Consider the following 25817-nt stretch of genomic DNA (forward strand, 5'->3'; position numbering starts at 1 on the left):
ATAAAATTAAAGTAATGGTGCAAAGAGTTGACTGGTTGCCCAGAAAGCGATGTAAAATAGTATTATTAAGTGAACAAGGCTACAGTTATAAAGAAATTAGAAGAAAAATTGGTGGAAACTTAACCAAAGATGGCATTTCTACTGTACACTTTTCCCAAAAGGTTTCCACAATTTTGGCCACTACTGTAGGTAAAATTAATGGTTGTCACATATTTCTCTCTCTCAGAATGGTAGTCAGACAATCCTTGCATTAAGACATTGAAGAAATGCAAATGAGCCCTAAATGTATTGACATTGAACTGAACACATCCTTGCATCAAAGTCTGTATTTTTTTTTCTAAAAAAAATACCGTGTCTGCAAAATGAATGCAGCACATCTACATAAATTCTTAGCACAAGTGGCCTACACCTGCTGTTTCATACATATGCTAGCAACTTCCTTGGGACAGCTTGACACATGGCAGTGACCTTGCTTTAACTCTAGTAAATGATGCAGGAGTTTCCTGAATGTCTACAAATGTCCCAAGTTGACATTAAACAGCTGCCTGGACTTGGCATTACCAATTCCATAGCATAAAGAAGAAACTAAAGCAAAGATGATTTTTCCCTTACCAAAGCAACAAATTGAACATGTTGCAGCAACTGCTACTGATCTCAGAGAATAACCACCTTTAAATAATTCAGTTCCCTCATCTTCATTTTCTGGAGTTCTCATCCTGCACATTTGCCCATAAAGCTTCTCAGATGTAATTAATACATACAGTATAATTGAGTCAATTCTGTGTGAAAGTATTTAAGGTCTAGACTATCAATAAAATAATTACTGGTCTCAAAGATGTCTCAGTATAGTTTAGACTTCATATCTAATTAAGACAGCTGCTCCTTTAAACTTAGCAAATTAAATGTCTTGCCAACTCACAATATGCATGTAACATTCTGCATGATGGCACCTTCAACACACTTCAGATCCTTTCATGGATTAAATCAGATTAACAATTAAGAGTTCTAATCTGTGATTAATTAATCTTTATCAGTTTGAAGCCTTAATGTTTTCATCCCTATTTGTAAAAATCACCACCCTTAATCATTTCTTGCATTCTGTTACAAAAAAGCAGCAACTGCTTAATTAAGACACTTAAAAGTAGATATTTTGGCACCAGACATACTGATATAATACACCTGATAGCTGTAAGCTATGAAGGATGTGTGCTGATCCAGATGATGATCCAAGCTAACCTAATAATAGATTGGCTGTGTTCACACAACATACTAAATCACAAACTAACCAGCCACAGGCGGTATTTAATTTATGATTCATGAATCATGCAAACCCAAGCAACTGGCACAGATAATTCCAAGGATCATGTGCGAACACGATCACCAAGTGATTAGCAGTGTTAACACAAGTTGTTGGTAAACTGATAGAAGGAAGCTATGAAACACTAGTACAACCTGCTAACTGCAAAGTAGATTGCAATTCCCTCCTACCTGATTGTTTTTTTTTAAAGGATCAAGCGGTCAAGAAATATACACTAGACTACTAACACTTGATATAATAGCCATAAAGGGCTCTGAAAATATATTCAGATGCTATGTTTACACCTATGAAGTTCAGAACAGCATAGACAAAGTTGGACTCTGAAGAAGTAGGATAAGTATTGGCAGTTTTGAACTTGGTATTGGAGAAGATTCTTGAGAATGCCAAGGGCAACCAATGGATCATCAAACTGATGGATCTCAAACAAATTAACACAGAATTCTCACTTGGGGAATGAATAACTTCGAACCTATTGTGCAAAGACTTAGCTCTTTGGAGAAGGTTCTGGTGGCTGAGAAAGGTGGAAGCAAAGAGAAAAAGAGAAAGACCAGCAGCAAGGTCAATCAATTAAAAAAACCCATCAAGTCTACAGTCCTGAGATTTCTTGGTAGTCTCTCATCCAAGTCCAACCCTTCCTAGCTGTTTTGAAGTTTGCTCAAGTCAAACTGACTGGTGCTGCCAAGGACTATGACAGTAATTTTGCTATAGAATAAGAGTATTCAATCTTATTTTCTATCCAGGACTTCATTTCTGCAGAAATAACCATATAGTGGTATACCAGGCTAAAACAAGCAGTGAGCAAACCAACTCATTCCCTCCTTTTATGGCATGGTTCTTTTAGCTTCCTCTTTTTCTGAAACCTTCTGACTTGCAAAATACTTTTGGATATTAGACTGAGCTTTTTGACTGAGAAAGTCTCTGCCTCTTCCACCCAATCATGCACAACAGAAAACAATGCATTTGCCTAGTGGCAAAAAAAAATAGAATCTTACAACAGGTCATGTCAGAATATAACCATACATACATCTAATTTTGGCAGAATGGTAAGCAACAACAAGCCATCTTTTTCCTTTGCAAGAAATCAAGCCATTAATGAAACATTAATCTGGTTAAAAACCAATCACTCTTGCATTCTTCTCCTCCCCCTAATTTAAATCTGACATCACTTTAGCCACTCTCTGTCACCTGATTAAAGCTTTTGCCTATATTAACTCCTTCTGCTTTTGGAATACCATAGACTAACAGTGTTCTCCTCTTACAAAATCTCTTAAGTGAGCTGCTGCTAATTAAGCTGCCCAGCACCACTTTCAACTCAGACACAATGTCCTTTTTATTTAATTGCTCCTACAAGAATTGCACACTGAAGGGATTGTATTTTGCTGATAGGAAGAAAACTGACTAAAGCTGCATCTGATTTGCACATGGTAGGTAAGAGCTGAATCCACCAAGCTCAAAATCTTCCAGCAGCCACAATACAGCTGTCAGGATAGGAGTGTGACGGGTGAGCCCCCTTGAAGCAGCTGCAAAAGGACTGCACATTGATCTACAAGGCTGACAAACTTTTTGCTAAGCATACATTAGGGCTATTCACAGATCAGATCATTAGGAGATTTACAGGGAAGTTGGGGGGGGGGGTGTTGTGAAAGGAACCTCTCTAGTCTAGATGGAGGCTAGCTTGCTACAAAATACTGAGAAGATTTACTTCATCACAGATTAGCTAATACTGTATAAGCATCCAGACTATTGCACTTTGGAAAAGAATAGCTCAATTTTCACTTGCCCACAAAAGCAATATACCCCTTTGCTAGTATTCACTTTGAATTTATGCTGGTTATTGCACTTGCTCTGCTTTGTGATTCCAAATGCAGGAAAAGCTAAACCCCACCCACAGGTTAATAATGAAAAAGGAAATGTAATTACCTAGAGTAGTCTCCTTTTGCTTCCTATAAAGGGGGAAAAAAATCATGTTAGAAATCTTTTTTTGTTTTGTTTTGTAATGGTTGTTTACATTTCATTTACAGTAAATATCATACCACATCATTAAAATTCAAGTTAATAATTTTGAACAAATGCTGACCCTATGCGCAAATTAAAAGTACACCAGTGGTCTGGGAGGCTTTTTTTTAAAAAAACAAACAAACATGTTTTGTTATTTAAAAGAACCAACTCACTCCCTCCACGACCCCCACATCATGTATGTAAGACAAAAATTAAAATTACACAGCTCTGGTAATCTGGATCCATTTCAAACACATTTTTTTTTAAAAAAATCAAAGTTTCATTATTTTATTAGAATGTATTAATACAAACGGAACCCTCTTCTTAAGAAAAATAACCCATGCAAAATCAACTACATGATAAATAATTGAAGCAGAATTGATGAGACATTTTAAAGTCTTCGTAGTGATTTTCAATATAATTACAGCCCCTTTTTTCTCTACTTCATAATCTTTCTCCTGTGTCCAACATATAGCTTTAGCATTACGGAAAATATATACCAGGCACATGACACAAAAGTATACCTTACTCAGAGCACGCTGCCCCACTCCAAAATAAGTTTTTTTCATGAATTTATTCTCCGGCAAATTTTAAATATCCGCACAGTGATCGCTTTGCACGACAGATTTGCAAACGTGAAGAACAAACAGGTATTCCGTTTTTAACTGGGTCAGCTGGGTATAGTTTTACATTTTATAAAAAATATATAAACAATGCTGCAGAAACTCCAGTCTGGGAAATGAAAGCATGGCAGGTTAAAAGAAACCATAAAATGAGTTCGGGAAAATCTTACCTGTAAAATCAAAGCAGCTAATCTAAAGACTGTCTCGCTTTCCACTTCAATATGCCCCTGTTTAAATAAAGAGGGAAGTATCAAGTTAACACGGCTGAACTCCGCAGAGAAGGGAAATCTCCCCTCGCCTCAGATTACACGGAATCTCTTAGTCTAATACTACTCAGCAGCCCTGGGTTTTCCTTCCATTTCCAGGTCGTACCATTACAGCGGAAAGGGGTGAATGTAATATAGCCATAAAGTTTGGATAATTGCTTATTAATATGGAAAACGGGAAAACATCCTGCAAGAAAAGAAGAATTGGGAGGAAGAAGGAAATTGTCAACCAGACCGCTTGCAATCTTTGATGAATCATGACTCCAGCTTGCAAATTTTGACCCTCCGGGTTTCCCAGGGTTCAACAACTGCAATGACTAGATACTTTGCTAATACACTTCTGTTTGTGGAGGGTGCTCAGAATTATGCAAACACGCACACTCACAATAATCCTATGCATATACACTAGGAAATATGTCCCATTGGGTTGATGAAGTACAGTAAGCATTAAGAAACACTATTCTTTGGTGGTGAGATTGCTAACTTGAGTTATCTTGTTTAAATAAGCGTGCATATTTAATTTCTAAATGAAAACATAGCTGATTAAATTTATACATGTCCATCATCTTTACCCTTTGGGTTAAACAACATTATGCGAAAAGCAGAAAAGGAATATGAAATAAAACAAAGAAATAAGAAAAAGAAATGGTTCCGTTTATGCCAACAGCAGTTACCTTACCCTAATCTATTTTGAAAACTGCAGGTCCTCCATTATCAAATGCCAATTTAGTGCCTGTTTGAAGTTAGTGGTGGACATTTGTGTGCTTTGAAACCAACAGGTTTTCATGACCATTTATTGCAGAAATTGGCAATAAAATTTCAAGTTGTGATCATGTGATGTCTTGCTTAATGACTGTGGAGATTCACTTAACAACAGAAGCTGAAGTGAGGTTTGTAAGTCTGGGTCATTCAATATTATTATTTAGTTAGTTCCCAGAGCACTTCTCAGTGGAGTTGCCGGTTTCAATTGTGGTCAGTAAGTCAGAACTGATTACCTATATTTGTATGTCCAACGAATGCATTGGACATAGTGTTTTGTTCTCTAGACACCGTGTCTCTGTTTCTTTTTGAAGATCTTATGAATGCCATTGCACCACAACTTCCTCAGTGTTTCCCTTTTCTCTCAATCCATTCACTCTTCTTTCATATACTTGTGTTAGTCACACTAGGCATACCAGGCCAACCAATCAGCTCTATAGGAAGGCTAAAACTACATATATCATTAGATACAATACAAATTTTTGTCAGTCTGATTGTGTTGTACCTCTTCCCCATCTTACAGTTCAGTGAATTATGGAGATGAACGTGTCACTTGCCCACACTATCTAGCCATTTTGAACTGAAAACTTGTTTTACCATTTGTTACCTTGGCAATACAGCTCGGTGTATCAGTCATCTTCCTTAACTTTACAGTTTGTTTTGCAAGTTGAACTTCAATTATGTTGTATTTAGCAATCAACCTTTAATTGCATACTTCTGCTAACCATTCCACAATTCAAGCCTATTCATTTATCATATGCTTTCTATAAATCAAGAAGCATACAATAAACTTTAGATCTTGAAGAGGGATGAGAGGGAAGAAAGGAGAGGAGAGAGAAAAGAGTAAAGGAGGGGAGAAGGAAGTAGGAAGGTTGGAGGAAGAGGAAAGGGGAGGAGAGTGGTGAAGGAGAGGAGAGGAAGAAGAGGGAAGTAGGGAAGAGAAGAAAGGGAGAAAGAAGGTAGAGAAGAAGGAGTGTGGATACGGTGAAAGGGGAAATGGGCGAGCAACACCAAAAGTCATGTGTATGTATTTATTTCATTTTGTTAAAATTATCTGTATGTGAGTGTGGAGGAAATGTATGTTAATATCTGATAAGTATTACGGTATATGTATGGGGGAGAGTTTGGAAAAATAAAAAATTATTAATAAAAGAAGATTTTTGCAGCCCCCCAAAAACAAACAAAGAAACAAACAAAACAATAAACTTTAGATCTCATATGTAATAATTCATATCTTAAGGATCTGTTAAATAGAAAAAATGTAGTATTCACACCCTCCCTAGAATAAAGTTGCATTGCCCTTCCACAGTCTGGCTTATTGTCACCTGTTGTAGATATGAATTGTGCCCCAAAACTTCACACATGCAAACTTAACCAATCCTTTTGATGCTGTTTTTTTTCTTTAATTCTCACTATTTTTTCTTTTATGTGGGGAAAAAATAATGGAATTCTTCTTATTGGAAGTGGCAGCTGTGGTTAGAAGGGCTTTTGACTGGGAGGCCTTGCTCACAGTATCCAAACCTCCCTTTGATTTACTGCAATACACTCTACATGGGGCTGCCCTTAAAACCACCCAGAAACTTCAACAGTGTGCACAGAGATGGATGTCACTAGGCTTGCATATGTAACACCTCTGTCTTGTGAGTTGCACCGGCTTCCAGCTTCTGGGTGCAATTCAAGGTGCTGGTCATCACCTTAAAAGTCCTATGTGGTCCAGGGCCAGGCTGTCTGTGGGACCACCTTTCCCTAAGGTCATTTACTTATCAGGTCAGAAGGGTGGGTATGCTCCTTGTCTCTTACCTTAAATTTATTTAGCATATTATACACAGACTAGCAATATATATTAACATTTCATCTAGGTTAGTAGAACACAATAAAATATAAATGTTAAAAAGATCAGTGTCTAGGTCAGGGGTAGGCAACATTGGCTCTTTTATGACTCGTGGACTTCAGTTCCCAGAATTCCTGAGTTAGCATGGCTCAGCTTGGAAACCTCTCTTTCCCCTCAGCATGGCTAGCTCAGGAATTCTGGAGTTGAAGTCCACGAGCCATAAAAGAGCCAAGGTTGCCTACCCCTGGTCTAGGCCATCTAACTATTGAAGTGCAGCATCGTTTATATTAAAAAAATCAGATACTGGACTAGTAGCTGCCCTCAGTTTACAGTTGGTCATGATGTGATCTACAGTTTGATGTCGGACCCCGCAGTCACACTGAAGGAGGATACTATGCCCTATTTCACAGGTCGGCAACCTGCGGCTCTGGAGCCGCATGCGGCTCTTTGAGCCTTCCCCTGTGGCTCCCAGCCTCCTCTGCCTTTGCAGAGAGAGACAGAGACAGAGAGAGGCAATTGCACTTCCCTGCTTCTCTCTCTGTGTGTGTGTGTGTGTGTGTGTCTGTGTGTGTGTGTGTTTTGTGTGTGTGTAAAAGAGTGCACTCACAGTGTTCTCCGAGCAGCTGAAAAGCTTTCTGGGCAGAGCTCCTCCCTTTGCTGCGTCTCTGAAGGAAGCAGGAAGCAGGAAGGGCAGGAGAGAGCTAGCTAGCCCAGCTAGGCTGACTCAGGAATTCTGGGAGTTGAAGTCCATGAGTCATAAAAGAGACGAGGTTGCCTACCCCGGAGGTTGTTGGACAACAGCTTGAAGCTTGCCAGGTGAGCAGCAGATAGGAGGGGGGGGGGGAGAAAGAGAGAGAGAGAAAGAGAGAGAGAGGGAGAGAGAGAGAGTGGGGGAAGAGGAGTGGCAGACCAAGGGCAGATAGAGAGGGAGGGAGAGAGAGACCCTTTTGACATCTAAAATGAAGATAACACTGCATATATCCTTTTTTTACCTGTGTGTGTATGTAATTTTATTCTCTTAAAGCATTCTCTTGGTGATCATTGTTTTAATAGTATGGATATTCCCAAGAGTCATATTTTTACTTTTATTTTAATGTGTATATGTGTGTGTGTGTGTGTGTGCATATATATATATATATATATATATATATATATATATATATATATATATATATATATATACACACACACACATACACATACACACACCTATAATAAAGGTAAAAAAGGATATATGCAGTGTTATCTTCATTTTAGATATCAAAAGGGTTTTGCGGCTCCCAGTGTTCTGTTTTTGGTGGGAAACGGGTCCAAGTGGCTCTTTGAGTGTTTTGGGTTGCCTACCCCTGCCCTATTTCTACAGAGAGTCCCGGCAGATGCTATATGAGGTGCAAATCCTATTCAGGATTGTCCATTGCTGACGCTGGCACCTTTTTTTGTGGGGTTATATATATGTCTTTCTATGACTGGAAGTTCAGCGACCCATTTGGCTTTCCACTGGGAATCAGTGTTAAAGCTGTTACCTTAAATATTTCCATCTTATGGGAGCTAGGGGCTCAATGGCTCAGTGGTTAAAGATGCTGAACTTGTCAGCTAGAAAGCTGACATACCAGGTTTAAGACTGAGTTCTGCGTGATGGAGTGAGCTCCCGTTACTTGTCCCAACTCCTGCAGGTGAGTAGATAAATAGGTACCACTTTGGTGGAAACGTAACAGCATTCTGTGCCCCTTGGCGTATAGTCATGCTGGCCACATTACCATGTGTTGTGATTCCGTGCCAGCCTGTGTTCCCAACAGCTGAGTCTGAGGAATCTGAGGAGGAGGTGGACGGGGCATTTGAAGGGCCATCAGGGTCAGAGGGAGGGTCTGATGAATTACATGACTCATGGTTTGATGAAGAGCCTGGGCCCTCCAGTCATGTTCCTGATGAAGCTCAGCTGTGTGAGGAGAATGAGTCAGACTCGGAGGACTCACACCTGATGGAGATGCTAACTGATGCTCGTATTCGCTGGCAATTAGTGAGAGTAGATCAGCAGCAGTCAATACAACAACTCCAGGGAAAAAGGAGAAGGCACTGAGAGGCAATGCCTTGGGACTGCTGTATAAAAAGAGGAGGTGTGGGCCGTGCTGGTTGCTGAAGGCAACCGTTTGCAAAGTACTTCATGGGGTCCTGTTCTGTTCATCTTGCCTGTGACTACTCTACTGTTTGCATCGTGTTTCATGTGGACTATTTCCTCCATTTGGATGGTGTCTTGCTGCTTTTGTTTCTGGACTATTTGGCAGGTTTGTCACCCATATTAAAAGGGATTTGTTTTGTTTTAAGTCTCCAGCCTATTTTATCAACAGGGGTTTGGTCCTTGTGCCTTTAACAAGGACGGCTATAGGCTGGGATAGAACACCATGGAAATGTCTCTGGACAATGCTGACACCCTCAGCTAAGAAATGGAGATGAGCAGATAGCCCCCCCCCCCAGAGTTGGAAATAACTGAACAGGGAAAACCTTTACTTTTATAAGAACTAGAAAGTGTACCTTTTTTTGAAGTTCAGCAGGCCTCCACCCCCGTAGACGTCCGTAAAACACTAAAGACATGCCTTTACCCCTAAGAGTTGGGATGAGGTGCCTGCATATTGGAAGCTTGACTTGGTGCCAGGTCTTGGTGTTTAATGAGTCTGGTTTTTGTAGCATTAATATAGTTTTTACCTGCTTTAATTTTTGATTGTGAGCCGTCCAGAGTTTTTTATAAGATGGGAAGTTATATAAATATTTTTAAATAAATAAAACTATCAGACAAAATTGCAGTGTTCAAACACACTTTAAAGAGGACACACAGTTACTCTTTAAAACAAATGGCATCAATATTTTTTCAATTATTTCTTCTACATTTGCAGACAGATTTTGTTTTCAATGTTTTCCCAGCATTTTTAAATTTTTCTTTGATATTAACATGAACAGCATTTGTTTTTAGTTAAAACTAAACATAGCAGGTCTCTGCATGATTCTCTCCTGCATCTTCTCAGGTCAGTTTCATTTTGAATGTCATTATTTTTGTTATTGATTTGATTCACTCAGCAGGAGGCGTCTTGTTTAGTCCTCTTCATCAACGTCCAAAATAAATGTTTTATTTTCCTCAAAATAAGTCTACAATTTCTCTATCAGTCTGAATCTTTCCTTGGCTAGATTCTCTGTAACTTTTGTTTTATTTTTATATACAGTCTTATTAAAGTTCTGTGTTTTACATTCTGAGTTTGAGACGGCCTAATGGCTAATAAGCAATAAACTGTTGCATAGCAGAGCATTACCTATATCTATAAGTCTGACAAATGAGCCCAAAATTTCCGTTGCTAAGTGAGGCAGTAATGAGTTTTGTCCATTTTAATGATCTTTTTGCCACAGTTGTTAAGTAAATCACAGCAATTCAGAGAATCATGTAGTCAATAAACATGATTCCCCAAATGACTTTGCTTGTCAGAAGCTGGCTGAGAAGGTTCAAATGGTGATCACATGACCCCGGGACACTGCAACTGCCACAAATACATGCCAGTTGCTAAGCAACCAAATTTTGATCACATGACCATGGAGATGCTGCAATGGTTGTAAGTTACTTTTTTCAGTGCTGCTGTAACTTTGAACAATCACTAAAATCACTAAAAAAAGTGGAAAAGTATCTGCATACAAATTATGTTTTCTCCTCCTTTGTTTTTAAAGCTTATAAGAATTCTCTTCTAAGCATTTTTTTCCTTACCCATTGTCTTGTTTTTAATCTTCATTCTACCAACATTTATTTTGTATTTCTCATTAACATAACTACATACATTTCTATAATATCCTGCAACATGGTTGACTCCGTTCTTAACATCTTCCATACTCATTTTCCATTCATTTTATTCTTTTGGGACATAAATTTGTTTTCTGATGGTTTTGTGTACATTATTTTCTCTTCTTTCAGTACTTTTACTCTAGTTTATTTCACATCCATTTTCCCCCAAGATTTTTCTGACCCTTGATATTGCCAAAAAAAAAAAAAAAAGGTCTTTCCCTATTCAGAATTTCTCATTGCCCTTATATCTTTCATAATTTTCTTGGTCTTTCATCATAAATAATTGTTTGATCAATGATCAGTGCAGAGTTTTTTGGATATGGATATGGATATCTTGCAAGTCAGGACCACAAAAAGGGCCAAATATTGCCGAAGTATAAGCACACACAGTACTAGTTACCTATAGCTGAGTAAGAAGTTCATATATAGAACTTCTGGATGTAAATGGTGTTCATTATAGGAATTCTGAAAAATAGAGTATTTAGGTTACCTTACTTTATATAAGGATGAAAAATTCATACATCATACTAAGCAGTTTTTGGTTTTATACATAATGGATTAAATAAGTGCACTAGACTAAAATCAAACCAACCACATAATGACTTAGCTGAATGTGTGACCCTATGCAGAAATACGATTAGATCTTAAACAGTTAGAACGCTTGATCTTTGGTAACATATTTTAATTTCATTATACCAACTTAATATTTTCCTAATAGTAATTTAATTATCAAATAATTCCAATACCTTCCATTTAGACTCATACTCTTTTATTAAAAAGCAAATTATAATTGGAAGTTTGATGGTTGGGCACTATAGTAGACTTATGAAAAAAATCAGTAAGTCACATTCAAGAAATCCTGGTGCTTTATGTGAAAACAGGATTTCATTTCAAGGGGGATAAATACATAAGTTTTCAATTTCTCTCTTTAATTTTACTGCACTGAAACAACAGAAAAGCCTTTGAGGTCTGGACAAAAGAATGAAAAGATTCTAATGTAAAAAAAAATTCATCTCCAAATTAGGTAAATTTTCTGATTATTAAGCTGTTCTTTCTCTGAAATTTTTCCAAAGCATCTGACAATATGAGAGCAAAATGAACCAAAAACTGTTTTTAATGTTCTTTATTTTTATTGCTTGCTTATGAGCTGCCCGGGGTTTGATTTTAAGATGGGCCACTATAAAAATGTTTTAAATGAATAAATAAATACCTGATCATTTTTACAGTTCAAGGATGAAGCTCTAGACCATGGATGTCAAAATTACCATGTCACGTGACGTGTCGCGATGTATCACAACTTTTTTCGCGTTGCCGGAGTTGGGGTGGGCATGGTCTCCGCATGAAGAAACCAGCCTGTGGGCCGGCAGTTTGACACCCCTGCTCTAGACTATCACAATCCATTTCTGCTGCTTTAGGACAGAAGAAGCCACTCATATTTCAGCAAGCCAAAGCCTCAGCTAGGGTGATATCTGATTTTCTTTCAAAACTTTTACTTTAGCCCAACCTTTTACATAATTCATAGAGGATAACAGACTGTTTAGCTTTCTCCTAACAGCCTTGAAACTGATGTGGCAGATACTTCTAATTTCACATAGGCAATAATTCTCATTTTACAGGTGCTATCCATTACCAACAAATGCAATGTCTTTTTAAAGCATTACAATTGATAAGGTGTTTATAATCTGTCTCAGTGTAACCTGTATCAGCATAACTGGCCTGTGCTCCCTTCCCTGCCTTCCCCCTCCCAACTCCTCCCAATTTAAATTGTATACAGGCTGAGCATCTGATGAAGTGAGCTGCAACTTATGAAAGCTTATGCCTTTTAATAAAATGTGTTAGTTAGAAAAGATGCTACCAAGCTCTTGATTTGCAGTAGAGACACAATTCTTTTCTTCGTTTGTGAATGGAAACTTCCGTTATGGGGAATTATCTGGTGCAGGTAGTCCTTGACTTTCAACAGTTGGTTTAGTGACTTTCAAAGTTACGACAGCACAGAAAAAAGTGACTTATGACTGTTTTTCGCACTTACGACTCTTGCAGCATCCCCACGGTCACATAACCAAAATTCAGATGCTTGGTAACTGACTCATATTTATGGCAGTTGCAGTGTCCTGCGGTCATCTGATCACATTTTGCAACCTTTTGACAAGCAAAGTCAATGGGGAAGCCAAAGTCACTTAACAATCGTGTTACTAACTTAACAACTGCAAAGACTCACTTAACAACTATGGCAGGGAACATCATAAAATGAGGCAAAGTTCACTTAACAACTATCTCACTCTGCAACAGAACAGAAATTTTGGGCTCAGTTCTGGTCCTAAGTCGTAAGTCGAGGACTACCTGCATTGGAATGAATCCTTCTGTAGAAATTTAGTAGAATAAATCATTTTCTTGTGATTCATGAAATACCTAGCTCAGATTTTATCCATGCTTAAATTTTATCCTTCTTGCCAACAATTCAAAAAGAACATTTAATTGTGAATAACTACAAGCAAGTGCAGCTTGATCCAGCTTTCACAAATTCAACGCCTTGCAAATCTATGAGGATTACAATAACTACTGTTGCCAATTAAATAACATGGCTGAAGGCCAAAAATCATACTAGCAGATTTCTGGGATCAGAGGTTAGGGAAGGTTCCCACAAGTAAACAAAATTCTAGTGCAGTCCTGAAGATTTCAAAACTGGTACAGCTTGAGCACTGACTCATGGGAGTAAAATTATGACTACTCTACAGTCAATTTGTTCTTAAAGGCTACTGCCATCAGAAGAAGCTATTAGTTTTATGGAAAGCCCTTCCAAATATATCTTGCTGAAAGATCTTTGGAATAGAATACAGCTGGAAGGGACCTTGGAGGTCTTCTAGTCTAGTTCCCTGCTCAAGCAGGATAACCTATACCAGGGGTGTCAAGCTCGCAACATCACATGATGTGTCGTAATGTATCGCTACTTTTTTTCCATTACCGGAAATGGGTGGGCATAGTTTCGGCATGATGCATCCGGCCTGCGGGCCAGCAGTTTGATACCCCTGACCTATACCATCTCAGACAAGTGACTGTCTAGTCTCTTCTTAAAAATCTCCAGTGATGGAGTGCAAAAGATGTCTGTGATGGAGTGTTAGGAAGAAGAATGAATGAATGAATGAATGAATATTTGTCTTCAGCAATAACCACATTCCAGTCACCTGATGAATGAAACAAGATTATGTTTATTAAATCATTCATGGGGTTCTTGGCAACCTGGAAGTGGCTTTTTTGTGTACTTACTTCTCCACACTTGTCTTTCTGCCTCCCTCTGGAACTGAAAACTGCCATCAGCAAAACGAAAAAAAGAATGCCAGGAAGGCAAGTATGGCCTGCTAATATGCTAATTAAATGGAAGAGATATCCATGCCAGCACCACAGTAAAAAGGAAGAATCAGATGCTTAAAGAATATAGTGGTATTTATAATTGGTAGCAAAGTGAAGCAGTTGAAATCACTGGCTGGGTTTGAATATGTTGTGAACCCATAGTTTAATGTTGTGTCTTCCTGTTTCCCATCCACTATTCTAGTCCAGTGCAATCATGGCCACCTGAAAATAGTCCAAAAAGAGTGGTTACACTCATTGACGATATGAGTTTGGTCTCCATGTGGATTTGTAGAGTTAGAAGAAAGGAAAGAGTGTGGAAGCATGAGATTTCTTGACATCATGTTAGACTATGTTTCCGTGTTATATACAAATATAACAAAGCATATTCAATGTATAAATTAGCATAAGGTTTTATGGAAAGGAAAACCACTTTATCCGGATACACTGTACAAGTGTTATCCAAAGTTATTCAGTATAAATTTGCATGCTTCTAATTACAATATAAAGGAAAAAATCTCTCTCTCTCTCTCTCTCTCCATCTATCATCTCTCTCTCTCCATCTATCATCTCTCTCTCTCTCTCTCTCTCTGTATATGTGTATGTGTGCATATGTACAGTATGTGTGTATGCGCGTATATATATATATATCTATATATATTTATTTATTTACGTGTGAGGTATATATATATTGCTGTATGTTACACCCTGTTGACCCAAATATGGGAGAGAAAAATCTTTTGCCTTGTATCAGCTCAAACTAGAGCCATCCAAAGGCAGCAGTCGCAACTGCGACATCATATACATTTCATACATAACATAACATACAGCATTCTAGATAACTCCTCCCCTGTTTCTTCCCTCCCTAACACAGCTGGCAAAAGTGACAAAGAGCCTGTGGCCTAGAGGTTAATACAACTGCCTAACATGCAGACAGCTCAGGTTCGAATCTCAGAAGGGTATGTCTGGTTGAAAAGAACTAAAGAGTTCGAAATAGCTATTCCAGTTCTCCCTTAATTCTTTGCTAGCAATCCTATATATATGTAGGTCTTTGGTTGTTCGGGTTTTCTCCCGCGTAAAATTGGAAGTGTCTTGGCGACGTTTCGACGAAATCCCATTCGTCATCTTCAGGCTGGTGCTTTCAGCTTCGTGCTTCGAGAACTGGACAACTTCCTTACACACCTCAACAGCCTACACCCCAAAATACAGTTCACCATGGAAACAGAAACTAACAACCAACTTCCCTTCCTGGATGTCTTAGTCTACAAGAAATCCAATGGCTCCCTAGGACACACCATCTACCAGAAGAAAACACACACAAACCGCTATCTGCACGCTCTCTCACACCACCACCCAGCACAGATCAACTCTGTAGCCAAGACACTCATCTCCAGAACAAAACGCTTAGCTGACGAACAACACCTAAAACCCGAACTACACACTCTCACCAATGTACTAACATCCAATGGATTCCATAGAAATAAGATTACAAACCTAATCCAAAAAGAAACCCCCACTAAAATCCAAGACAAAGAACAAGAAAACGGCAAAGCCCTCCTCCCATACATAAAAGGCACCACAGACAGAATCAGTAAGATCCTCCATAAACACAACATCAAAACAGCATTCTGCACAAACAGAAAAATATCCACCATCCTTAGAAACCCCAAAGATAAAATTGAATTAGAAAATCAAGGAGTATACGAAATCCCATGCACCACTTGTCCCACCACATACATTGGACAAACCAATAGAAGAATAAGTGCACGCATTGAAGAACATAAGAACTCAGTCAAAAAAGAGGAACCAACATCTTCCCTGGTCCAACACCTTAAAGCCACAGGACATGAAATTGACTTTAAAAATACCAGAACCATTGCCAAAAGTGAACATTTTAATAACAGAATAATCAGAGAAGCCATCGAGATAGAAAAACGCCCACACAGCATGAACAAGCGAGATGATACCTCCCGCCTACCAGCCATTTGGAAACCCGCCCTTATTGACAAACGACTCCCTAACACAAAAAATGATACCAGACCCACACTCACAAAAACCACACAGGATGTCACCACCACACATCCACGCAAAAAACAAACCCAAAGCCACACCGATGACGAGGCACGACCACAAACCAGAAGCCAGACCACAGCTGCATCATTAGCCACTTTAAACCCCTCCAATCCATACATGAAGCAAACTGACACCCTCCATGAAGAGGAGGCACGACCACGAACGCGAAGCCAGAAAATAGCAAGGCAGCCCAAAATCTTAAACCCCTCTGCAACTCAGACTAACCTGAGCACAACCAAACAGAACACTCCCCCAGCCAATCAGAGCACAGCCAAGCCCCTAACCATTCAGAACACACCTCCACCCAATCAGAACACAGCCAAGCTCCCACCCAATCAGTTCATACCCCCACTGGCAGTTAAAAGGAAGAAACAGCTAAGACCACACATTGCTGCTCAAAGCACGAAGCTGAAAACACCAGCCTGAAGATGACGAATGGGACTTCGTCGAAACGTCGCCAAGACACTTCCAATTTTACGTGGGAGAAAACCCGAACAACCAAAGACCTACATACAAATACCCGCGAAAACCTCAGAGAGAGGGAGAGAGAGAGAGAGAGAGAGAGAGAGAGAGAGAGAGAGAGAGAGAGAGAGAGAGAGAGAGAGAGAGAGAGAATATACACACTCAAATACATACACATACACAAAACAATAGCTATCTTTGAGGCATGCACAAGTTAATACAGGGATTTTGTTTACTCATCTGTTCATTTTTATTACCCTCTTCCTTTTATTAGGGTTCCAATCAAAGAAAAATATAGCTAAGGCACATAAACATTACAAAACCATTTTAATGCACTATGTAGATATCTTTAGGTTAACTTTCTTAAAGTTAAGCTGCACATGTTTGCAGAAAGTACTCTAAAAATGAAAGCCTGGGTTTTGTTTTGTTTTTTAGAAAAAGCTTATAATAAGATACAGACCATATTTGAAAACTAATTAATCAGAAGATGTAGCGTAATATCTCCTGTAAGTAGGATTTTGGCCAAACAGAATAAACAGAAAGGATCAAGCTAGATTTCAAACAAAATACACTGGATTTACTTCATAATGTTATTTTTATATAGAAGAACTGGTTTTGTAGAAATTGTTAATGGGAACAATCTCTCTCAAGAGGATCAGAAATTTTAAAAGGAGTTAACTTCATTCTCAAATTATCTACCATTAAACAAGAAGACTTTTACATATAACAAACATAAAAATGTGTTTGCAAGATAATCCAATAAAGAAGTGTAAGAAAATGTTATTTCTAATGACACAGTGCAGAAAGAAGCTACTCTTATGTGGTGATTTTCTTTACTGAGGATAATTGCGAACAATTTTTGCAATATTTATTGTGGATTGCAAAATGTTTTAGATTAGGATCAATTAGTAGCAAGGACATGGGAAATAGAGCAGATCAGCTTGTGGCTTACAAATTCTAGAAATAATAATTTAGCATATGGGAGATTCAAAATCTTCCATTGCAAAGCCATTGCACTGTAGAAAAAATAGGGAGTTATCCTGGATTGAGGATCAGGGACATCCATCGGGAAGAGATGAATAAAAAATTGGGGGAGGGGGAAAACAACCATGTAATTGAAGCTGCACACCCTTTTTTGGCACATACTGTAACATGCATTTGATGGAAAACAGGATTTCAGTCATGCAATTATGGATACCATCCTGACTTTTTTTTTAACCCTTTACCCATGGATAACCTTGTTCCAAGATAACCTGCAGTAGTTCTTTCAGGGGAATTGTTCCAGGGCCTCACTCAGGAGAATAAAGAAGCTTCAAATGATGTATGCCAGTGTTACTACAATTTGAATTCAGTAAAATAAGTACTTCATGGAAACATATCTTCTTAGTTCCATGTCCTTTCCCTTGAACGCCTAGATATTTGAGTGAACCCCTCCCTTCCAAGTTTCAGAAAATCAGTATTCTGAATTACAGGCAGGGTGGTTATGATTATCCTTTCAGACAATGAATTAATCTCATTGTATTTTGAATATTGATTCCTGGTTTCTTTTTCTTTACAACATACTATATAGTTTTAGTTTTAAAAAGAGAGTGCTTACCTATGTTTTCAATCCCAGTTTATGGACTTGGGGAGTTCTATGCCAGTTGGTTGATTACAATGGCTTATAAGCCCTGCAAATAAATACCACCATTTAACCTACAGCCCAGGAAATAATACAATTAATTGCCCAATCTAAAGTAATTGGAATCACCTGCTTCACACTACTAAAAACTCTCATCTATATATCAGTCTTCTGTCCATGTTGACCAGCAGCTGAAGCCCATACATCTGGAGGATATCCAGTTGGGGAAGTTTAAAGAATGAAGGGATGAGTCCCTGACATGCTTAATACTGGACTGTATTAACAGGAAATTGCAGTTTTAAAAGTGTTTCCTTATGTGCTCACCGCCCTGCCTGAATTAAGCTTTGAACTATTGTTTTAGAAAATATTGGCAAGTCTTCTTCACATTTCACTCTATGCATTCCTGGCCTCAAGAAGAATCCGTCCAAATTTATTTATGGGCATACAGGAACTGTGAGCAGTGGGGTGGGTCTTACATTTTTGTCTCCATCTTTTTGATTAATCCTTTCTCTTCCTTCTGTCCCTGAAGAGGTTACATCATTGACCCCTTATCACTCTATTTAGCTCACCATTTCCTATTGGGCCCCTATGCATTGACTTCTGCCCCACTGATTGCAGAGTCCCTGGGTGCCCATAGATTAATTTGGGCAGCATAGATTAATTTGTGCCCATAGATTAATTTGGTCATTGCCATGGTCTACTGAAATTGTCCTTTCTCAACCTTGATTGCCTCAGCCTTTTTACAACAGTTACATAACAGCAAGTGAAGTGGGGTCTTAGTGAGATGTACTCAAGGACTGATAGTTTCAGAGGGCCATTTCAATAGGTTGGAGGAGAGAAGAGCTAGTGGAACCTATAATAGGTCCAAAGAGACAAAGGAATTCATTCTTAATCAAATGGATTTGTTTTATTAAATAGTTTTATAGTGGAATAAACTAAAAATAAAATTCACCAAAGGAGGAAATAAAGTGCTCAGCAAGGGGGTATATTCTGAAACAGATGGATTGACATTCAGTTTGGTTAAACAATTGCAAGAAGTAAGAGTAAATGCATTCATTTGTAGGACGACAGCTATGCTGCTTTTCAGAAGCAGTAAGTATCTAACTTTCACACCAGCAAATGACATGTATGCATACCTATCTCAAGGCCATAATGTGTTTGGGATATGGATAGAAAAGCCTCACTGTGGGCCATGGCACAATTTTAGAAATGCAGAAAAATTAATGTAAGATTTTACAAAGAAAGCTTTATTTCATCAGATGGGATTATGGTATATACAAGGGTTTAAAACTGTATTACAAATTTATACTGGGCCCCTTGAAAATTATGATTAGGCCATGGAAACCTGGCTTGCAAATTCTGCAGCAAATCACAAAATAATCATAAGGAATTAATTCTAGACTTTGGGATACTGCCATTATTAAAAAGATTGCTCTATCCTGGATCTGCACATTCTCATCTCGTTTTCGTTCACAACTTCCTTCTTCTTCTTTTGGAGCTTTTATGAGTTCTATTTTTAGGAACCAGACCGATACATCTAATATGCACTATGTATATTTAAGTAGTCAAAGAGAAACAGAAACTCTTTGGTGCAAGGGAACACTCCTTGCTCCCAGACAAGTGACAAGGGAATTGTGAAATGTTGTTGTAAAACTTTTAAAAGCTTTTGATGTATTATAAAATTGGCAGGTAGCCAGACTTCATGAACACTACTAAAACAGCTTTGGAGTGTGTGTATGTTTGTGTGTGTCTTCTATTCCAACAATGTTAACTGCATAACCAACAACAACAAAAATTTCTTTATTGTCTTTTCCCCTACTAGCAATCCTTTGAATAAAGAGAATAAATGATAGTAATTAACAGCCTACTTCTATGCAGAACTACTAGAAAGGGAAACCAATAGGTTGAGTTAAACTACTTTCTGTAATACTGCTTAGAATTGCAGGTTCTGTTATGCCAGTGGTGTCAAACTCAGTTTCACTGAGGGCCACATCAGCATTGCGGTTGCCCTGGGGGGGCTGGGAGTGTGTGGCCAGAGTGCGTGCAGCCTACTGGTGGGCGTGGATGGAGTGGGTGTGGCCTACTGGGTGGGCATGCCCAGTTCTACATCAGTCGCATCAAGGGTGTCTATGGAGGCCTGGGCAGGAGTGGGACAGATATGAGGGTCTCTGACAGAAGGGGGTGGGACTGGGGCAAGTGCCGAGGCATGGTTCACTGGGGCAAGTGCCAAGATGGCCACCACAAAATTGCACATTGGCTCCCGGCTGGCCTGGGCCAGGGCCAAGGCAGCAGGGGCCGTTCCCTCACTGTTTCCAGGATGGCTTCGCGGGCCACACGAAACCACTTCATGGGCCACATCCGGCCCCCAGGCCTTGTGTTTGACATGTCTGTGTTATGCAAATTGTCAATTTTAAGTGATATGTATTAAATTTTGGCAACATGCATAAGATCAGAAACATAGTTTCAGAAGCTTATTAAATGGTTTGATATATAAACATCAAAAGAACACTTCGTTTTAAAGAGTGTTTTTTAAGAACCAATGGTTTTCTATTGAAGCAATGAGTTGAGTTGCTTCTAATAGATGTCTCTTAAACTCTATTTTGAGGAGCAACTTCAATGAAATTATAATGCATGGCTCCAGAATACATGCTGCATCCATTCTGTATACATTTATCTAAACTTTTTAGTGAGATCACATGTATTGAACTAGGAGTTTCCATTCACACAGAAACACACAAAGCAGCATTCAGGTTTCCCAACTTGGACAGTGAAATATGTGTTATACAAGTCCAGAGAGAGAGAAACTGACAGACAGAAACAGAGACACACAGAAAGACTTGTATTCATTAACTGTATTGTTCAATAACTAAAGTCATGAGTATGTTTAAGTAAACATTGTACAATTTGCAAAGTGCCTAGACCACTTTCTTTCTACTTGCCATCTATCATTCTGATACTTGTGTCATATGATCTGTTTTTTATAATAACAGGATCCGGCAGTGCCATTTCCTTAAGTAGAAATGCCATTATCAAATCCAGTTGTTGAAAGTGACAGGCTTATATATTCTAGGCCTTAATTATTCTTTACTCCGCTCTCACAGAAAATCCTAATTAGCACCAATTTGACCATCTGACTTTCTGAATAACAGGTAGCAGCTAGCTGACCAAGGCTGATCTAGAATAATCAGAGTTAGCCTCTAGTTAGTGCACAGATGAGAAAGTCTGGAAAATCTAGGGCTGTAGGTTATATTGGGAAATCAAATCAAACCAAGACAGTCTGGAAGAAGACAATGACAAAACAGTTTGGAACTATGCCCCCAAAATGCATGGATATATCATGTAAGGCATCATGAATCAAGTTTGACTCAAAGACATCTTTGAATCTGAATATATGATAGCATCTCCTAATGATTGCTTACTTTCTCATTAACTACTTTGCTGGAACTAGCAGAAAGCATGATTTTTATGGTGTTGGATTTTTCTTATAACAATCCTGTTCATTAGTTCAGAAGAAAAGCAGAAGTTCATCCTTTTTCCTTTCACTCATTCCAAATTGTGAGTCACCACCCTATTAATGCTTTAATAGAAAGTCATCATAATTAAACTCTTTCTGAATTGTTGGATAGCTAAATAGTTAATGTACTTTATTTAAAAAAATATTTCATATTTTAATTCAGTTGGCAGCTTTTCTAGTGGACAGTTGGGATAGAAGCATTCAAATAATTTGTCCCTTGTAATTTTGTGATTTTTCTTAGTCTTCAGAGATGTAATCCTCAGATCAGAGGAAAGATGCATGTTGAACATGGCCTATGTAAACGTAGCTGACTTATGCAATCTCAAATATGAACTTAGGCAGGAAAATCCTTTAAACTGTTATGGTCAGATGAATGCAGTGACGCAGTGATCTCTATTATGACTGCTGGAATATTACAAGAATAATAAATGTATTCTCATTTCATTCATGAAATTCTGTCATGTGTACACATAAGGTCTATGTTCTATTAATTTCAGTCATATATGCCCTTAACTAACTTAGCCAGTATCTAATTTCTCACAGAGTGGTTATGCCATTACCTTCCACATTAGTCTGTCCATATGCCAATAAAAACAGCACAAAATAGATTTGTGAAATGAGTTGGTGTTAAGAAAAAGGCAGGTTAATAGGCTACAGAGGGCTGAAGCTAATAACAGCAGCACTGGGACAAGGAATACTATGAAGAAAAACCACACAAATAGATAAGGATATGATTAAAATAGATAATATGAAGTAGCAGCTGATAAAAAAGTGTTTTCATGCCAAGAATATTGCCCCAAAGGGATTGGGTCTATTGGTCACTCATTGAATCCTAGAATAATCATAGGGTTGGAAGGGATCTTGGAGATCTTCTAGTCCAATCCCTTGCCCTAGGCAGAAGTCCTTATGCCATCCAGGACAAATGATTGTCCACTCTTTTCTTGAAAACCTCCAGAACTCCAGGAGGCAAGCTGTTCCACTGATTAACTGCTTTTACTATTAGGAAATTCATCTTTATTTCCCTTTGATGAGCTTCCACCTATTGTTTCTTGTCCTGCCCTCAAGTGCTATGGAGAATAAATCAATCCCCTCTTCCCAATGTTGGAAGATGACTATCATGTCACTCCTAAGCCTTCTCTTCATTAGGCTAAATATACCTAGTTTCCCTAGCCATTCATTGATGATTTAGCCTTCAGATTTCTTATCATCTTCGTTGTTCTTCTCTGCACTGTTTCTATTATTATTGGCCTAATCTGATGATGACATGACTTTTTCATTATTGAATTCCATACATTCTTTCTTGGTGTTGTTGGCCAAGCTTTGTGATTTTTCATAAATGGTTTTTTTACTCTGATCAGTGATTTCACACTAAACTTTATGGAATGCTATAAGCTATTTTCTTGCTTATCCACCAGCTTCAAATTTGAAGAGCGAGGAATGTGATTGCTGATTTGCTGACTTCCATGGAGTGCCTGAGCCATCAAGAAAGTGCCTTGTTTTATTGCTATAAAGATAATGATGGTTATCAGCCAAATTGTAAGAGTGGGGAAAAAATGGAGCCCTATTCTTCAAACAAGTTTAAATTCATGCATGAATTGGCACATCTGTGCTCTTCTAATTATGACTCTGGTTACACATACCACAATATGGTACATTCAGTGCTTGAAAACACCAAACATTAAACAAGTTAAGGCATCATTCTATTATACTTAGATAATAAACCAAATAGAGCATAAGATAAACCTGCATTAAGAAACATGAGCATGGTGCAGTTTGAAACAGCAGCATTTGTTTGGTGAATGGAACTCTAGTTATATTGTCATTGGAAACATCTAAGAGCAACTAAGATAAAATGTGGTCTGCAGAAACAGGGGTAATAGAAACAGGTATAGAACTCTTTAGGCTATAATTTGCCACACATTGAACTTCAGGCATAATGGTAGCACTTCAGCTTTCACTAAAAGAGGAGAGAATTTCTAGTATTCACACCTAATAATAATTTGGCTCTTTGCCTCAACCTTCTTGTTCCCTGTCATGTTGTCTCTTCAGTGGCCACAATCTGCATAACACTCCTACATGAAAATAAATTAGTTTGAGCGAATAACTGATTTGGTTGCAATAATTTACCACCAGTATGGGATGAGTAAGTGGAGACTTATATAAAAATGTAAATAAACTTTCTTGGGTACAGGTAGTCCTCGACTTATGATCACAATTGAGTCCAAAATTTTTGTTGCTAAGCAAGAATATTGTTAAGTGAGTTTTATCCCATTTTACAACATTTCTTGCCACAGGTGTTAAATCAGGGGTCTTCAAACTGGTGTGGCTGGCTGAGGAATTCTGGGAGTTGAAGTCCACAAGTCATAAAAGAGCCAAGTTTGAAGTGCCCTGTATTAAGTGAATCACTGCAGTTAAATTAGTAACACAGTTGTTAAATGAATCTGTAGGCTATACAGATCACATGAGGTAATCACATGATCCTAGGACTTTGTAACCATCATAAATACACACCAGTTATCAAGTGTCTGAATTTTGATCATATGACCATGGAGATTACTGTAACAGTTGTGTGAAAAACAGTTATAAATCACTTTTTTGGATACCATTGTAACTTTGAATAGTCACTAAACAAATGGCTGTAAGTCAAGGACTACCAGTATAGGAAAAAGAATTAACCTAACAGATCAATAGCCAACTTACATGGGTGTCCATGGATGGACAAGAGATCATGTATAGATAATGTTATTATACAAACAACACTGCATAGAAACCTATTCTAACATCATGACACATGTGCTTTCAGTTTGACACAATGACTTGCTATAGGTACTGTTGCCATGTCCCCTCACTATAACATCCATAAGCCTCCACAGAGAAGCTGACTAAAACTATGTCTAAAGCAAAGAAAAGGAATCAAACATGAAAAGTTTAAAGCACGGGTGTCAAACTCGCGACGTCATGTGACGTGTTGCGACTTTTTCCCCATTGCCGGCAATGGAGTGGGCATGGTTTTGGTGTGATGCATCTGGCCTGTGGGCCGACAGTTTGACACCCCTAGTTTAAAGGATTGGCAAGCTGATAGCTCAATATAGGTGTCAAGCTGAAGCCAAAGTGGACAATAAAGGCCAACAGCAAGCTCACCTGACCAACACTTCTTTCCAATGTATGAATTAAGTTTCAAAGTTTTTTTCCTGCCTTGAGTAAAGAGAGGTGTTGGGCACATTCTTAACTATGATGGCAACCTCTTAAGTAAAGAAGATTAGCAATCATTCAATGTATTCTGTTTGCTTTCATAGGGCCTGTTTGCAGAGTATCACTGATGTTATTTTTTTGCTCCGAGCAAACAATAAAACAAGTTGGTTGGAAAACGAGGTGGAGCCTGAAACAAATACAGACTGAACTGTGCAGGCTGGTTTATCCTAAAAGTGTGTGAAATCTTGGTTTCTGTTGGAAAGGCCTTGGGCGATACACCTTGTTAAGAGTTAGGCTAGTGTCAAAATAGTTGCCATTGTATTCATGAGAACTTTGCCTCATAAATGTCTGAGTGAGTTTGGGGCATTTTTTTTTCCTGTCCAGCCTATCCATCTTAAAACAAAAAGAATCAAAGCACCCAAAAGAATTGTATAAAGTCCATGGCTTTTATATAGAGGATCGGTATTTACTTGTGATACGTGCCTGGAGCAAGGGAGTAACTGGCTAGTTCTAAGACAAATGGGTCAGCAAGCCCAGTAATTGATATCCTTGCTTAGAGCAGAAGCATCCCAACTTATTTAAAAGACTTTTTCAAAGGCCTGTCTTAACTAATGTGATGCATTTCACAGAGCAAAGTTTCAACGGTCCCAAGGAAAATAGGTCATATGCCGGTGATGCATGAAAAAAGCCAATCCAACTTTCAATACTGAACATAGTTCTAGTCTTGTACAGCTCTTCCTGTGGCACTAACTACCATATTAACTATCCAGACTGGCTCTCTCAGTATCATCTATTTTTTTGTGGTATGATGGTTCACGTAAGTAGCTTTAAGGGAACTGATCTGCTACCAGCATCATATAAGTATATCCAGTGGTGGGATTCAAATATGTCAGTGTCAAACTATGGCATGCATGCCAGAGGCGGAACTCAGAGCCCTGTCTGTGGGCACGCACACTGTTGCTCCAGCAGAGTTCGCCAGAGTAGTGAGCACATGGCGT

The 25817-nt window shown here is 38.5% G+C and overlaps 1 protein-coding gene across 7 annotated transcripts in view; it reads right to left on the minus strand.

The window, feature by feature from the left end:
• FRMD4B (FERM domain containing 4B) overlaps positions 1-25817 on the minus strand; it is a 256120-nt gene that overhangs the window by 81587 nt on the left and 148716 nt on the right. For 4 of the 7 annotated variants that reach the window (XM_039328770.1, XM_039328769.1, XM_039328768.1 and 1 more), the window contains exons 6-7: positions 4110-4166; positions 3239-3261 (exon numbers count right to left, since the gene is read on the minus strand). In XM_039328770.1, the coding sequence (XP_039184704.1) occupies positions 3239-3261; positions 4110-4166 (80 nt within the window). Of the gene's footprint in view, positions 1-3238; positions 3262-4109; positions 4167-4311; positions 4363-4440; positions 4480-13876; positions 14172-25817 lie in introns of those variants that run through there. The other 3 variants (XM_039328771.1, XM_039328773.1, XM_039328772.1) reach the window with 3 other exon arrangements.

Source organism: Crotalus tigris, unplaced genomic scaffold (genome assembly GCF_016545835.1).
Source record: "Crotalus tigris isolate CLP2741 ecotype Arizona unplaced genomic scaffold, ASM1654583v1 scf7180000024383.4638030, whole genome shotgun sequence".
NCBI lineage: Eukaryota > Metazoa > Chordata > Lepidosauria > Squamata > Viperidae > Crotalus > Crotalus tigris.